The 15,415-nt window shown below is 40.9% G+C and overlaps 1 protein-coding gene across 1 annotated transcript in view; it reads left to right on the top strand.

Annotated features, from left to right (window-relative positions):
- CCDC146 (coiled-coil domain containing 146) overlaps positions 1 to 15,415 on the top strand; it is a gene marked incomplete at its 5' end in the record, with an annotated part of 79,986 nt that overhangs the window by 63,985 nt on the left and 586 nt on the right. The window contains 5 exons of the mRNA XM_051624130.1: positions 3,776 to 4,000; positions 4,599 to 4,827; positions 11,486 to 11,614; positions 12,854 to 12,991; positions 14,367 to 14,615. Coding sequence (XP_051480090.1) covers positions 3,776 to 4,000; positions 4,599 to 4,827; positions 11,486 to 11,614; positions 12,854 to 12,991; positions 14,367 to 14,615 — 970 coding nt within the window. The remainder of the gene's footprint in view (positions 1 to 3,775; positions 4,001 to 4,598; positions 4,828 to 11,485; positions 11,615 to 12,853; positions 12,992 to 14,366; positions 14,616 to 15,415) is intronic.

Consider the following 15,415-nt stretch of genomic DNA (forward strand, 5'->3'; position numbering starts at 1 on the left):
AAGATTAGAAAGAATCTTTTTAAAAGCTAATCTAGTCCAACTTCAGCTATGCCTATATCATCCTTGATGGTGTTTATCCTGATTTTTAAAACCTGATTCAAAGGCATTTAGCAAATCCCTTACAAAATCTCTTCAAATGTTTTGTCACCCTTATACCTCACAATTAGCCAGGGAATCACTGCATGGTACAAACAATTTTTTAATTTGTCTGGTTACCCTCTCACTTTTCTGCCCTTTAAAGGGATACATTTTCATTACACTTCCTTTGTGTCAGTTCTTGAGTCTCTGGTATCTGAATTACCATGCATTTTCATTCAATATAAACAACACTGTTGTACTCTTACTTTCTTATCCTTAGACAAAAAGAGGTGTCAAATGTATGTGATTCCACAATAGACTGGTACATGGTGCTTTTAAATAAGTCACTACTAGTAATGTGGCTGCCTAATTATTAAATTAGAACTAACTGGCTTTCTTGGTTCAAACTTAAACTGAAGTTTATTGGGTAACTTTTATTTCAGATAAAAAAAACATGGTTTCAATTTCCAGGCAGTGCTAGCCAAAATGAAAGGTTACATTCACAGGAGGATGAGGTGCTTGTGACTACACATTTTCCTAAACTATTATTTAGTGGAGATATCTTTTTGCCTTTTTTTTTTTTTTTATTGTTGTCCTCTGAGTGATGATATTCTGCAATACAGGCAGAATGACTATGTCCCTGTGATCCATAGTTGGGAAAGCAGGAAGACAGTGAGTAGCTAACTCTGTATGCAAAACAGCACAGCCAAAACTCAGTAGTTCCAAAATAATCTGATTTTCCCAAAACTTTGTGTTTTGGTGCCAAAAAATTGCACAACTAGAGCAAGGAATGCATTCATTGTGAATCTCTGAGTAGCTTGATTTCAAAGTCATGCTGGAGGTAACTTTAAAAGAAGAGGAGCATCAGTGATTTCAAGTAATTTTGTCAAGATGCACAAGCTGATATTTTGTGGTAAAATTTTTGTGGCCTTCCCAGTCAATTACTGATGAAAGGAGAAAAAGAAGGATAAGGCAGCAGGTATGTGTTGTCTAGATACCGGAATTATCTAACTATTGTAGACAGCTCTACAGATCCAACAGACATTCTGATCTCTGCAAACCTAGAGTTAAAACTAGCAAGAGGTACTGAATTTCCAGTAATTCTCTTGTCTACCAAAATATATTTTAATGCAAATAATAGATTTTAGTATCGTAGTATCACTGATTTAACTGCAACCTACACAACTGGGAGGACAAAGTATCAGTCCAAATAAGACATTTTTTTTCAGAAAGTATTTAATAACATGTGTTTTCATAGTACAATCATTTTTTCAGTCTGAAACTCACTTTACAAAAGTTTAATTCAATTCAGTAATACCCTGTGGAACTCAAGTGTGTTATAAACACAGAGGAAACGAACCAGAAGTTCCCTGCTCAGTACAGGGTATTTCAGCAATGTCATGACAGAGCTCATGAGGATATTTTATCTGCAGTTCTGTATTTAACAGGAGACAATGCTTCTCCTTTCACTACCTCTTTCATATGTTGACATGTGTCTTCCCAGTGTAGATAAAATAGTGATCAAGAAGTTACCACAATCAAATGCAGTAACTCTGAGTTCCATGTGGTGAGCAAATGAATGATCTGTGTGGCAACAAGAACCTGTCTTTTAGGTGAGGGGCTGCCATGTAGTGGCCAGCAGGGTTGCTGGAAATAATCATAGTCATAGAATTAGACAGTCGTTTGAGTTGGAAAGGGCTTCAAACATCATCTAGTTCCAACTCCTCTGCATGGGCAGGGACACCTCCCACTAGACCAGGCTGCTCAGAGCCTCATCCAACCTGGCCTTGAACACCTCCAGGGATGGAGCCTCCTTAACTACCCTGGGCAACCTGTTCCAGTGTCTCACCACCCTCACAGTAAAGAATTTCTTTCTAATGTCAAACCTAAATCTCTCCCCTTCCAGTTTTAATCCATTACCCTTTGTCCTCTCACTACAAGCCCTTGGAAAAAGACTCTCCCCAGCTTTCTGGGAGCCTCTTCAGGTACTGGAAGGCTGCCATGAGGTCCCCCCAGAGTCTCCTCTTCTCCAGGCTGAACAACCCCAACTCTCTCAGCTTGTCTTCATAGGAGGGGTGCTCCAGCCCTCTGATCATCTTAATGGCCCTTCTCTGGACTTTCTCCTGGAGCTCGATGTCCTTCTTATGCTGGGGGCTCCAGAGCTGGACACAGTACTCCAGGTGGAGTCTCACAAGAGCAGAGTAGAGGGAGAGAATCACCTCCCTTGACCTGCTGGCCATGCTTCTTTTGATGCAGCCCAGAACATGATTGGCTTTCTGGGCTGCAAGCGCACATTGCCACTCATGTTGAGCTTCTCATCAACCAACACCTCCAAGTCCTTCTCTTCCAAACTGTTTTCAGTCTATTCTCCACCCAGCCTGTAATTGTGCTTGGGATTGCCCCAACCCATGTGCAGGACCTTTCACTTGGCCTTGTTGAACCTTATGTAGTTTGCACGAGCCCACTTCTCAAGCATGTCAAGGTCCCTCTGGATTCCCTTCCCTGCAGTGTGCCGACCTCTCCACACGGCTTGGTGCTGTCAGCAAACTGGCTGAGGGTGCACTCAATGTCACTGTCCATGTCACTGACAAAGATGTTAAATAGCACTGGCCCAAATACTGACCCTTGGGGAACACCACTCATCACAGGTCTCCATCTGGACACTGAGCCATTGATCACCACTCTTCGAGTGTGACCATCCAGCCAGTCCCTTACTCAAAGAGTGGTCCATCCATTGAATCAGTACTGTTCCAGTTTTGATACCAGGATGTCATGTGGGACAGTGTCAAAAGCTTTGCAGATTATGATGTTGCAGGTAGCTTTGCAGGTGGATAATGTTGGTTGCTCTTCCTTTGTCCACTGATGCCATGACCCCACTGTAGGAGGCCACCAGATTAGTCAGTTCTGTTCATTTTTATGGGTCTATAATGTGATCTTGTCACTAACATTTCATTGTGAGGTTTTTTCCTCATCTGTCAAAGGGAAACTAATAGGACAAGAGCTAATGGCTTTAAATTGCAAGAGGATAGATTTAGGTTAGAAATTAGGAAGAAATTCTTCACTGTGAGGGTGCTGAGACACTGGAACAGGTTGTCCAGGGAAGTTGTGGATGCCCCATCCCTGAAGTGTTCAAGGTCAGGTTGGACGGGGCTTTGGGCATCCTGACCTAGTGGGAGGTGTCCCTGCCCATGTGGGAGGGTCGGAGCTAGATGATCTCCAAGCCAAACCATTCTATGAGTCTATGATTCTATGATTCTTTCATTTGTGAACACTGGGATACATTGTTTTATAAACAATAAATTGAAGACCTTTGAATTGCCACCACAAAATTATTTGAATACCGCTCTTTAAGTAAAACAGGATTTCTACACATCAAGTCTTTACATGACAGTTCATGCTTCTGCTCTTGTACTTTATGTCTTATGTCTCCTTGGGCTACCCAGGAAAGAAAAGAGCTGGAGTGCAGGGCTCCGCTTATAGATATTTTTTGGGGGGGCCATAACCCAATTAGCTTCAAGCTGGAAAGAGCTTGCAGAAAAAAGCTGTTCTCAGAGAGTCTTTCTTGTAGTGCTTCTGTGAGGCAGAGTGGCAGAGATGACAATCTGTTTATTTAAGGAGTTTAAGCTGGTTTTAATTGCTGAAATTGCTTTCAAGTTGAATAGGCTAAGATCTTTCCTACTCTTCTGTTACATTATAGAGAACTGCAGAAGCAACAGCTGAAGAACACAAATAACGCAGCAATTACAGAAAGCCTCAAAAGTGATTATTTAAGAATTGTTAAAATCATGAATGAGATGGAAGAAAAGAAAAATCAACACGTCCTGGATCTTGAGAGGCTTACCTGTAGGGCCACCCAGATTGAGGAGGGAACAGCACAGCTATGCAAAAAATATGAAAGGGCTATTCAGCAAAAAAACGAGAGGTAAACACGTAGATTTGATATCATCTAGTGTTTGGTTTTCACATTCATGAAGAAACAATATTTTGCACGTTATGAGCACTCCTCATTAGGAATACTCACTACATTGTTGTGCCTCACTGCAATGTCCATGCTGTGGTGCTTTATGCAGATATATTGTCTCCCATGATGAAAATGTTTGTTCTTCAGAACTATTATTAAAAAACATGGTGGATTAGCTACCGAAGGCCTGGGGAGCTTGTAGCCTCCTGCTCCATTTGTGCTTTGTGCAGAGATACAGTAAAAACTGCAAAAGATGTAAAGCTCCCTGATCATGTTAACCCATTTTTAATGAATGCTATGGAAGGCCAGAAGAGCTTTTAAAATATGAGAGACTAGATTAACATTCACAATTATTAGTTCTCTGATTTTCACATTATAAATATTTTGTTACCCATTTTCAGTCTTATAATTATATTGAAATAATATTTGAGAAACCTTTGTATATTTCCCCAGATTATTACTATCTTTCAAAGTTGCCAGTTACGTCCTTGAATGGAATACACTGGATATGAGTTACTTTTTAATTTTATTTTATCTTTCCATTTTGGGCATATTGCAGTGGACTACAGCTCAGAGAGCGAGAAGAAGAACTATGTATTTTATATGAAAAAATGAACATTCACGAGGTGTTGTGCAGAGATGGAGGTGTTGAGATGCAAGTTCTGGATGAAAAGATCAAATTTCTGAAGTTACAGGTAGCTGAGGAAAAGAGGCAAATTAAGTTGTGGTCCAAAGCACTCCCAGTGAAGAATGCCCTGGATTCACTTCTGGTGGTTCTTCAGATACAGGTTGGTGGGAAAGAAAGCTTATTTTTGGTTGTAATATTCTGTATTTTAAAACTTAAGGTAATTTCACAGAAAAAGAAAAAAAAGTCTGCATGTACAAGGTTTATTCAAACAGAAAGTCCATCAACACATATGTCTAGCAAAGCACTGGTGCATGTTTCTAACTTCATTTATGTGAGTTTCTACCCTTTTGTGCAACTGGCTTATACACTTTGTCAGGCTCATGCCAAATGTTTCCTGGGTACAGAATCTCAGACAACCCTCCTCACAGCCTGAAATGTCAGTGTGACTAAGCTGGAGAATGAGAGTCATGGGGAAAAAATGGGAATGTAGATAAAATTTGTTATAACTGTATTGATGGGGGTAGGTGGAAGGGTGGGAGATATACTTAGCTCTTCAAATGTCTAAAATAATAACTCAATTCACACTTGACCCTGAGCCTACTCTGGAAACTCTGCTGCCCACAATGATATAATCCACATATATTTTCCTCTACACAAACCCAAGTTTTAGTTCTAGTTACAACATGACATTAAACAACTAACAAACTGTAGAGTTTAGGACATTCTTTCCTTGCTTTCTGAAATGGCTCATTTACTTTTGACCTTATCTCCAGTTGGTAATTCTTTCCATACATATTCTGTTAGTGCCTGCACAAAATTGTGAATTAATGTGTACCATTGCCTTTCAAAACTGCACTGATGGGACTCACTGTTAAATAGTGCCTCCCTTTTTTGTTACTTTGGGTCTTTTCAAGAAATGGTCTGGCCTGCTAAAATGTTGTACAATATCTAATGCAAATCATACACCAAAGAACTTTACAGTGCCATTACAGATGTAAATGATGAAGAGAGAGTATAAAAAAAGATGATGAACTAAAGAAAAAAAAATGTTTTCAGGAAAGATGTAGGATGAGACTAAAGCCACTGAGACAAATGCAGTAATAAAATGCAGATGATTTTTGTGAACTGAGAGAGTGAGTCATGAAACTTTGACTTTTTTGTTCTACATTCCTAAAATTTCCTTCTTTCTGATAATGGTTCATGGTAAGCCTGAAGTCATTGTTAAAGGCTACTGGTTACAGGTGCTTTAAATCTTTGATGATATTGACATAAAATTTAAAAGTAGGAAAATACAGTGTATTGCCATATTACACATAGAGTAGCTTTAGTAAATGTCTCCAAGTCAGAGATATTCCAGTGCACAATGGCAAATAACCAGTTATCAGCTTTTTTAATGTAGGTAGATACTGTCATTACTGGATATTACAGTATTACAGATGCAAACTGGCTGTCAACCCAGCTGTCTCTTCATGCTCAACCATCCAATGCATTAAGACTTTTTCTCCTGCTGCCAATAGTGAGAAATCATTTGGCTTTATTTCCAAGATTCAAAAAAAGCCATAAGCCCAAATCTGAATTCTTGTGTTGGCGGCCAAATTCAGATTGCTAATGATTCCTGTACAGAGAACAGATTTGGCCCCATGTTGAAATCTAACTCAGCATCTGCTCAGTTATGTTGTGCAAAGGGTCTTATGATAATGTCCGTTTGCACGAGACTGTGGCTTCATGTGAATACAGATCTAAATCACTGATGTTGTCTGAGCAACCAACCTCTGCCACCAAGCTGAGTTCTGAGGTGGCAACAGAAGCACCCTTTGGGCCATTCATCTGTCTTCAGTTTAGATAATTATAAAAGTTCAGAGAGAGAATCAGTGCACCACAGGACTATGAGACCCTGATTTCTATCAGAGGCCCTTAGGCCTCCTATAATGCAGACTGTAAATCCAGTTTCTGGGTTCTCCTCTTAGCTTTTATTTCTCCATTATGTTGTGACCTTGTGTAGGAGCCACTGTGCTGAACTTTAATGTTGTGTTAGGAGCCCACAGTGCAAATTATCTAGATAAGTGAATAAAGTCTCTTTATTAATGATAAGAGTTAAGTGGTTTTGCCTCCAGGGGCACATCCTGACATCCTTACTTAGAGAGCATTATACTCCTCCTGGATGTGTCTATTCTCAAGGCACCTAGCACCCCAACAAGTGTGTAGCAAAGTTTGAATCATGTAAGAAGGATGCTTCAAAAGGCTCCTACATTTGAAATACAGTTTGGACCATCTGAATTGGGCAGGCTGACTCCTGTACCTGCACCTCTTAAATTTTATTCCTCCCTTTTTCCTACTCTTCCTGTTTCTTTAAGTTTTGGGTATTTGTCAGTCTTTGCCACTTTATTTTATCTTTACTACTTTTTCTCTTCTCCTGCATTTCCCAGCCTTTCTATCACGCCAGAACCTTTTTCCTTTTCCTCACTCCACAGGTGAATTTAACTTTCTAGTACTGAATGCTGAATGACTGTCCAACAACAGGTGTCGGACATTAGTAATGCTTGAAATACATGCAGAGAAACCTAAAAGGAAAACAAGACCCAGTCTCAAAAAATAGAAAAAGTTTCAATGTTTGTTGTTTGCTTGCATTTGACTGGGATATTTTTATTTTTTTGGTGACACTGTTTGATTCAAAGTCTCAAATATTCTCAATGGATGCTTTAATCATTACTGGATTAACTGCTCTGAGATGGGATATCTATTTCTGTTAGAATATACCTCTTGGAACAGATGGATGAATGAGTACATTGTGTTCAACTGGCTGCAGAAACTGACCACATATCTTGGTGGCTGTGGTATCTGGATCTCCTGTACTCCTGTACTTTATCTGACACAAAAATTACCTGGTGAGACTCTAAGGAGGTTTTCCCTGGGCATAAAACTGTGTAGCTTTTAATTGGGACCGCACATCAAGGAGCTGTTCCTGCTGATTGAAATGACCCATGAAAACTAAGGTACCTTCATGCATCAATGAGAAATACTTAGCATTAATCATTAATTAGTCTAACACGTAGACCTGCTGAGCTGTCACAACATTGTGGATGGCGCCTTCATGCCTCAGGATTCAACTAATGTAACAGGGACCGACAGTTTCATTGAGGCATTTGGCATCAACAGTTATCCAGGTTTTAATACAACCCCATGAAAATCTCCAGACTACATCATTGCAGCCACAGCAAAATGGGGCTAGCAGAGAGAGAATGAGTTTATTGAGGCAATCCTGCTCCTTTCCAGCATAGGATTGCCAGTCATTCCTGAGGGCTAAGCTGTGCTTTCAACTTCCACTGGGAAACTCCAGTTTCCCCTGCAAGCTATTCCAGTTCTTCCTTAACAGTGGAAAGACTTTCTTAACCATTAGCCTGGATATTTCTGGCTGCAATGCGAGACTATTGATTTGTATTGTGTCCACCAGGGACATCACAGATAGATTGTTCTCTTCCTCCTTGCAACATTTCATGTTACTGAAAGAAAGTTAATCACATTTCTCTCCCATCCTTTCACTAGGCCACACAACCCTGTTTCTTTTCATCAGTCCTTAAGGATCCTTCTTGGTTTGTTCTTTTTTTGCCCTTCTATTATTTTTGGCAGCAGAGTCTTTATTTTTCTTGAGATGCAGTGCCTAATATCAGTGGGAGAAAGTGAAAGATTAATTCAGGCACTTTGCAGGTTATATTTCTGCTTGTGTGTCCAGTTACAATGGTAGCATGTCTTGCAACATGATATATTGATTCATGTGCATAGAAGTGTATGTAACAACCAGACCCTTTTTTAAAGGAATTATGTCTAATTGGGTGACCTTGATTCTGTATTGGTACAGGTAATTTTTTCTGCCTCCAGGTAGCACCTTGCATTTGGTATTTAATATTATCTCTTTTGTTCAGATCTTTTTTTCAGACCAAGGTAATTTTGAATTTTAATCTTCTCCTCAAAGAAGGTCTCTTTGAGACCTCATTATACTTCCATAGTACTTACCTTATCTTTTCATCAAGACACATTTCCTTAGCTTGTTTATGAAAACATCATATTAAACAACATCAACGTTCTGTAAAAATCAAGATGTATGATAACCTACTATTTGTCATCCATTCCTCCTGACTGATTACAATCAGACACAGACAAGCCTCTCTTGTATCAAATCCTATCCCCTGTATCAAATCCACTCCAAGAAAAAGGGATATATATATATTTTAAGACTTAAAGCCTCTTAGACCTCAGGTACTAAGACTTGTCCCAGGAATACACTACAAATGAGAAGAAAATAAGGAAAGATGCCTATAGTCACATCACTTAAGCAGACATGGAATAGTGTGGTTATTTCTAAATGTGTTTTGTTTTCCATATTTTTGGATTAGCCTGCATCTAATCACTCCCAATTCATACTGCATTTAAAAGTAACCCTAGTATTTGAGTCTAACAATTTTATTTTATGTATTTTTTTCTGTTTTGCACAGTGGTTTTGCTGCAATAATCCTCTTTAAATGAACTATTCAATCTTATAAAATTTTACTTGGTGACCTGTCCCTAATCTCATTAAGGTAGCACTGCTTCCAACAAGGCATTTTCAGCTGAGTTAGCAGTTAAGAAATTTGGCCCCTGATATGAAACATCCCTGGAAGAAAACCTGCATCCTGTTGTTTGTGCTGGTCCTACTCTCACATCCTTCCACTGTTATTGGTCTTGAGTTTCAGCTGTTTATATAAGTCTTTCAGTACCTTGGTGCACACTAAATGGCAGTAATTTTAAACTGAATCATGATGTGACAAGGAAAATTGTTCTTTTACAGTTATTTAAGGTTTTTACTTTGCCTGTTCTCATACAAAGTGTTAAAAAAAGGGCTGCATGACACTTACTTTACCAGAAATAGAAATGTTTAAAACAAATGTTATAGTAATGTTCCATTATCACCCAAGATCTGTCTGTTTTCCCTTTTCCAGTTAAACACGTTCTGTTAACTTCCAGTGAACAAAGCCCATCCCAGTAGCAACATCTAAACATTTACTTTGTCTTTTTGCTGACTGCTCATAACTATGAGACCCAGTGACCACTTGCTTCCTTAATAATATCATCACCTGCAATTGATGGTTAGCAACCCACTTGGGTTATGTTATGTCAGAGCTAAACAGATCAAGGTTGGAGTGACAACGTGCTGACAGATGACCAGGTGCATATCAAAGCACAAAACCCCACCACTGTCAGTCTTGTGAGTTCAAACATGAAGAAATTGTCCCAGTCACTTCTTCAGTGAGTGTTTACGCAAAGCATGGATGTCCATCTAGTGTACTCTGGGAAGTGTTATTCCACAGGAACATCTCACATTGGAAAGGTCAGGGAACACCTGCCTCTCTGGGACCCAGAAGTGCCACATTGCTCAGTGTCACCAGTGAGTCACTTCAGGACATGTGACTGGAAACTTTAATGTAGAAAACTTGGATGCTTGTAGGGGTGAGACCTTTAGTACGAACCAGCAAGGAAGTGGGACTTTCAGATTTAACTTGCAACCAAACTGCCAGGCACTTGTCTCCTTCCTCCAACTCTCAATGGATCCTATGGGTCAAACAGAAGATTGTAGGGAATAAAGGAAGACCTCCCACCTCAAATTGTTGGTTTATTCCTAACCATAAAAGTAGCCTAAGGACAAAGCAGCAGATGAGACTCAGTTTCTGGCAGACAGCAGGGTGGGCCTCCATCCTGCAAATGACCCATCATTGTCTCCTTTAAAAAATAAGTAATTAAATGCCTCTCCCTGCCCTGGCAAAAGGAAACTGCTAGCACTGGGTAAGTCTGTGGGATCAGGCTCTGGGGGTAGTTAGGCAGGATGTGCTCCCTCTGTGAGCTCCAGAGCAGCTCCAGGAGACCAGCCCTGCCCCTGCTCTGCCACCTCTGCCACTGAAGGGGCCAGCTCAGCTGGGCTGCAAAGACCTGGGGAGGGGAAGAAAGCAGGTGACAGGCAGGGGCTCCCACCCTTCCCAGTGCTCCTCTCCCTCCTCAGGAGGGAGCTGTAGCTGTGGCTTGTCTCAGCCCACTGCCCAGTCCTGGGGGCTGTGCTCCATCCCCCAGCCTGCTGCCAGCGGCTGTGGGGGGTGGCCCTGAGCCCACCCCACGGTGACCCAGAGGACATTATTTGGTACAAACTGCTGCTTTTCATCCATACCTTCATCAGCAGAAGCAGAAGCCGATGAAGGTATCAGCCCTTGGGGCAGCCTTCTTCTGACTTCTCAAAAATCTTCAGACGATAAAAATCATCTTGCAGTCCAGGACTCTTGTCATGATTCCTCCTGGCTCAGAGAAGCCTCTTCCAAGCAGTTGTGTTATTTATACACAATTTGAGGTTGCTGTGTTACATGTGAAGGAGTCATGGGAACAAGCCTACAAGACACTTAAACCATTACCAAAATGAAGCTAATTTAAATTTGTGCATTGTAGAGATGACCTGTGACACAATCTACTGGTTTTTACATTCCCATTTATTAGCAACAGGACAGGAGAATGACCAAGGTCCACCTCTGGTTTCACAAGGAGATGTTTTTCCAGTGTTTGACCAGCATTGTTTAGTTTAGGCCTGCACTGCCCAAGCATCCCAAACACTATCCCAGCAAGGCTGGAGTCTTGCTACCAAGCCCAGGTGTTGGCAGTGCAGCCAGCCCAGCCACTTCAGTGTAGTTCTCCTGGTGCAAGTCAGACATGCTGAGACCTTCTACCTTTGGTCATGTACTTGTAGCATGGATTTTGGCTTATTGTCTGGAAAAATAACAAAACTGTTGTGGCTTTTTGTTTGCTAGTATTCTCAGTGCAAGGACAGGATTAAACAGATGGAGAAAATCTCTGATGACCCCACAAAAGAGAGTAGAACACAAGAGTTGGGAGGGAAGGACACATCTCCACCTGAGCTGCTAAAAAAGGCTGAGCAGGTAACATCACTTCTCATCATAATCTCTCACGCTGTGATTGACCTCTTTTAGAAAAAGGAAATGGTATTTTTTATTTTTAAAATACACTTTCTGTCCTGATTGGCTCATAAGAACTCTAGCACAGTGTTTCCTTTCCAGGACAACTGGATATGGGACATTTTAACTTTTTCCAGCAGTGGATGGAGAGGGAGAGCTCTGTGTGGTAAACCGGGCTCCCCAGCACCCTCTGCCAGCTGGTCCATTTGCATCATTGGCACTTCAATGCAGACCCTCCTGCTTCTCTGTGAGAAGGCACAGAAAAGGCAGCAGAGGGAAACAAAAGTAGAACAATGAACTGCTAACAAACAAAGCTGTCATTCTTCTGCAACTGGCTACTAGCTGTTCCACCACCCTGCAGGGGCTCTGAGAAGGAGGGAGTCCCAGTACTCTCCTATCAAAGTCTGCATACATGACATAGAACCAAAAAAAAAAGGCCTTCTTTGTACTGCTTTACTTCCACACAGAGCAAGGAGCCACAGAACAGACCCTGATGGCTGTGGCTGCCAAGCAGCTGCACACCTGACTGCAGCACTGCCAGAGAAAGCTTCAAAGTGAAGCATTAAATCCAGTATGAAAGCCAATTTCAGGGCACCTCCTGTATGGCATATGTGGTGAGGTAAAGGAACAGAACAAGCAACCATGATATTTGCTTAGATATTCTTGTCTGTCCCATTTACAGGGGCACAAAACTCCCTCCACTGTATTTAGGATTCAGGGGGTATTCATACAAGTCCTCCTTCTGAAATCCAGTTTGTAAGGATTTTACCATGAACACGTGTGCTTGAGTTACTTGAGCTCTCCTGTTCCCTACTCCTTGATAGGAGGGAGCTCTGCACAGCCAAGCAGGCTAGAACACAGCCTCTATCACCAACCTGCACATCAAAAAGCTGGTTTCTTGGAGCTCTGAGATAAGTTTAGATGTTCTCATTCCATCTGCTTATGATTTTAAACTTCCTTTAGCTCCATAGTACTTTCTTAGTCTTTGGAGCCCATACTTCTTTTTTTAGCAGAAAGAGGGAAAAGGTATTTAAAGCAAAAGCTGAAACCTTCTAATTATGGTGTGACTCAAGGAACCAAAAAGTTTAGGAACAAAAAGTAATATTTTTTTTCAAGAAAATCACAGCAAGGTAGTAATAATGCTGGTGTGCTCCCCTGCCCCCCTGTTGTTTATGTATGCCCTGTACACTCCTCTTGCTGCAGCTAGAGGTAGAGCTGTTGCAGAAGGAGGAGAAGTTGATGGAGACAGATCTCCTCTACAAGCACGTTTCCCAGCTGACAGAGAGACTCCAAGCCACGGCACAGACTGGGAGGCAGGACACCCTGCTGTCAGCTAAAAGGGTAAGAAGGGCATTACACGCTTAGTTTGCAGGCCTACATGAAATGAAATATCTGGGCAAGAGGTGAGATGACTCATTTGCAAATTACAAAAGTGGCTGAAAATAGTGAGAGACAAATAATGTTTAGTCTTTAGAAATTATAGACATTTAGTAGTAACAGTAATACAAACATACCAAAAACATTAGGTGACTGTACTTTCTTATTGAAAGAAAGTTGCACGGGAAATTGTTACCTTCACCAAAATACAGGATTAGTTCTTTCTCAGGTAGATGCTTAGAAACTTGGCAGAATCCTTCTTTTGCACATGTACTTAGCAGCCTTTCCACAAGAAACATGTCAAAGGCTAAAAAGAAATAAGGAAAAGCAAGACCAATTCTACTCCAGCATACAAAAAGTTAAACATGGTATCTGGCTCAATGTTCCTTTGTAGGATTGTTCACACAAGAAAGAACTATCATTTTCAATACAGTTACTTTCAAATATTGTAGCTATTTCCTTTTAGCTGCCAGTAATATTGTTTTATAAAAAGCAAAAACCCTCTCAGCCCCACCTTCTTAATGAAAAAGCTCCACATAGAGCAGAGCTGAGTGAAAGACAGAAGAAAAATGCTAAATAACTAATGTAAAAGAAGCCCTGGGTTTATTTGCTTGGTACTCAGAAAGGCTTAAAATAAAACACAGCTTTACAGTAAATCTTTAATTTTCCACAGACAGAGAAATAATACGTCTGTTGTTCAGGTTTGTGAAATCATGGCCATGGGCTAATAAACTACTGTAAAATGGCAACATGCCACAAGTTACATTCGCAAGTGCCCTGTCTCTCCCAATTCCTTATTAGCCTCTTCAAAAAGTATAAGTTTTTTGGGGTTTTTTTGGTTTTTTTTTGTTTGTTTATTTGAATAACCAGCAGTCAGTCTCAAGGGTTCCTGCCCCGTTCCTTTTCTGTTCACCCCCCGCCAAGGGCAGCTCCACAACCCGCAGCCCAGCTGCACCTGCATTATCATCCAATTATCTTGTAAGGATCAGGCTTATTACACGTTTATTACAAAGTTAATGGTGCACAAGGTCAATCAGAATCTGGGTTTGATACTTGCCTCTGCAGGCAATGGGAGTTTTACTATTCAGCTGAAAAGGGCAGGAGATAAATGTAAATTTGCTTTCTGTATCCTGGAGTAATGTGACTTTTTAACTAAGTTTGTGCAGTTCTGAGTGTACGCAGACACACACACCCTGTCATCAAGTCATTTTCAAGTATGGAACTATTTTTCAAAGCAGAGTTGGACTTGTTTTCACATACTTAATACTTACCTAAGTGTCATGTCCAGTAACTGTTTAAAGGGAAGCCCAAACTAAAATGTAGTTGTTACTTATTCCAGATAAATGAAGTGCAGAAGAAGATAAAGGAGATAAACCAGAAGATGACAGCTCTTATTGCAGAGTTATCCATGAAGAAAGCACTTGCCATTCAACTCCAGCAGGAAATGAGAGACAAAGAGCAATTTTTGAAGACTGTTTCATCAAGGATAGATCAAGGCCTTCCTCCTCCCAAAGAAACAGAAAATGAATGGTTGAAGATATTACGCAACGAAAAGATGCACAAAGAAGCAGTTAAAGCCAGAGCTAAAGTAAGTTTTTGCCATACATTGCAATTACATCCTCAGCCCCATCATTTCACTGCCCTACCTTGTCTTTCTGGAAGAGCTGTGCTACCTCTCACTGCCAACCCCAGAGCTCCAGGAGGCAGTGGAGATGAGACAGAGACACACAGAGACAACTACAGAAGTGGCACATGGTGGCTTTGTGGAGTTGTAACTATAGTTGGGCATACTGCTCAGAACTGGCCACTGAATCCTAAAGAGAGAGTATACTAAAAGGATAACTTCCCTTCAGTTACTACAGTGAAATGCTGCCTTCCATTTGACTTCAAGATAAAGCTGCAAAAAGTGGGGCAGAGAGTTCAGGAAAAGTAAGTTTAGTGTCTTCCCCAGACCAGATGCAGTGAACGTCAGATCAGAAGTAGCAAGAAATCAGATTGCTGGGTAAGACACTGAGGGTAGGCAGGGCAGTGTATCAAATAGTGCTTCAAATTCTACCCTGCTGGATACTGTTCCTCCTTGGTTGAGAGCATCAGTGATCCCTAAGCAGTGAGCTCCTAGAGAAGAAAAAGCAGTACAAGTGAGATGTGCATAGTGAGGGAACTCCTGCTGATCTGCTGATGGGAAATTAGCTTTGCAATATAAATCTTTTAGTTGATGACTCCAAGGGAATCTGAAAGGCACAAAAAACTAGGAGAGGAATACACTGTGCATCCACTTAAAGAAACTGAAGTCACACAGAACTGAAACAGTAAAGCCAGCTTAGAATAAAAAGCTTCTCTGGCATTAACACTTCATGCTACGACTCAACTTCCTTTCCGTGCTGAGCA

The sequence above is a fragment of the Apus apus genome, chromosome 1 (genome assembly GCF_020740795.1).
Source record: "Apus apus isolate bApuApu2 chromosome 1, bApuApu2.pri.cur, whole genome shotgun sequence".
NCBI classification, from domain to species: Eukaryota; Metazoa; Chordata; class Aves; order Apodiformes; family Apodidae; genus Apus; species Apus apus.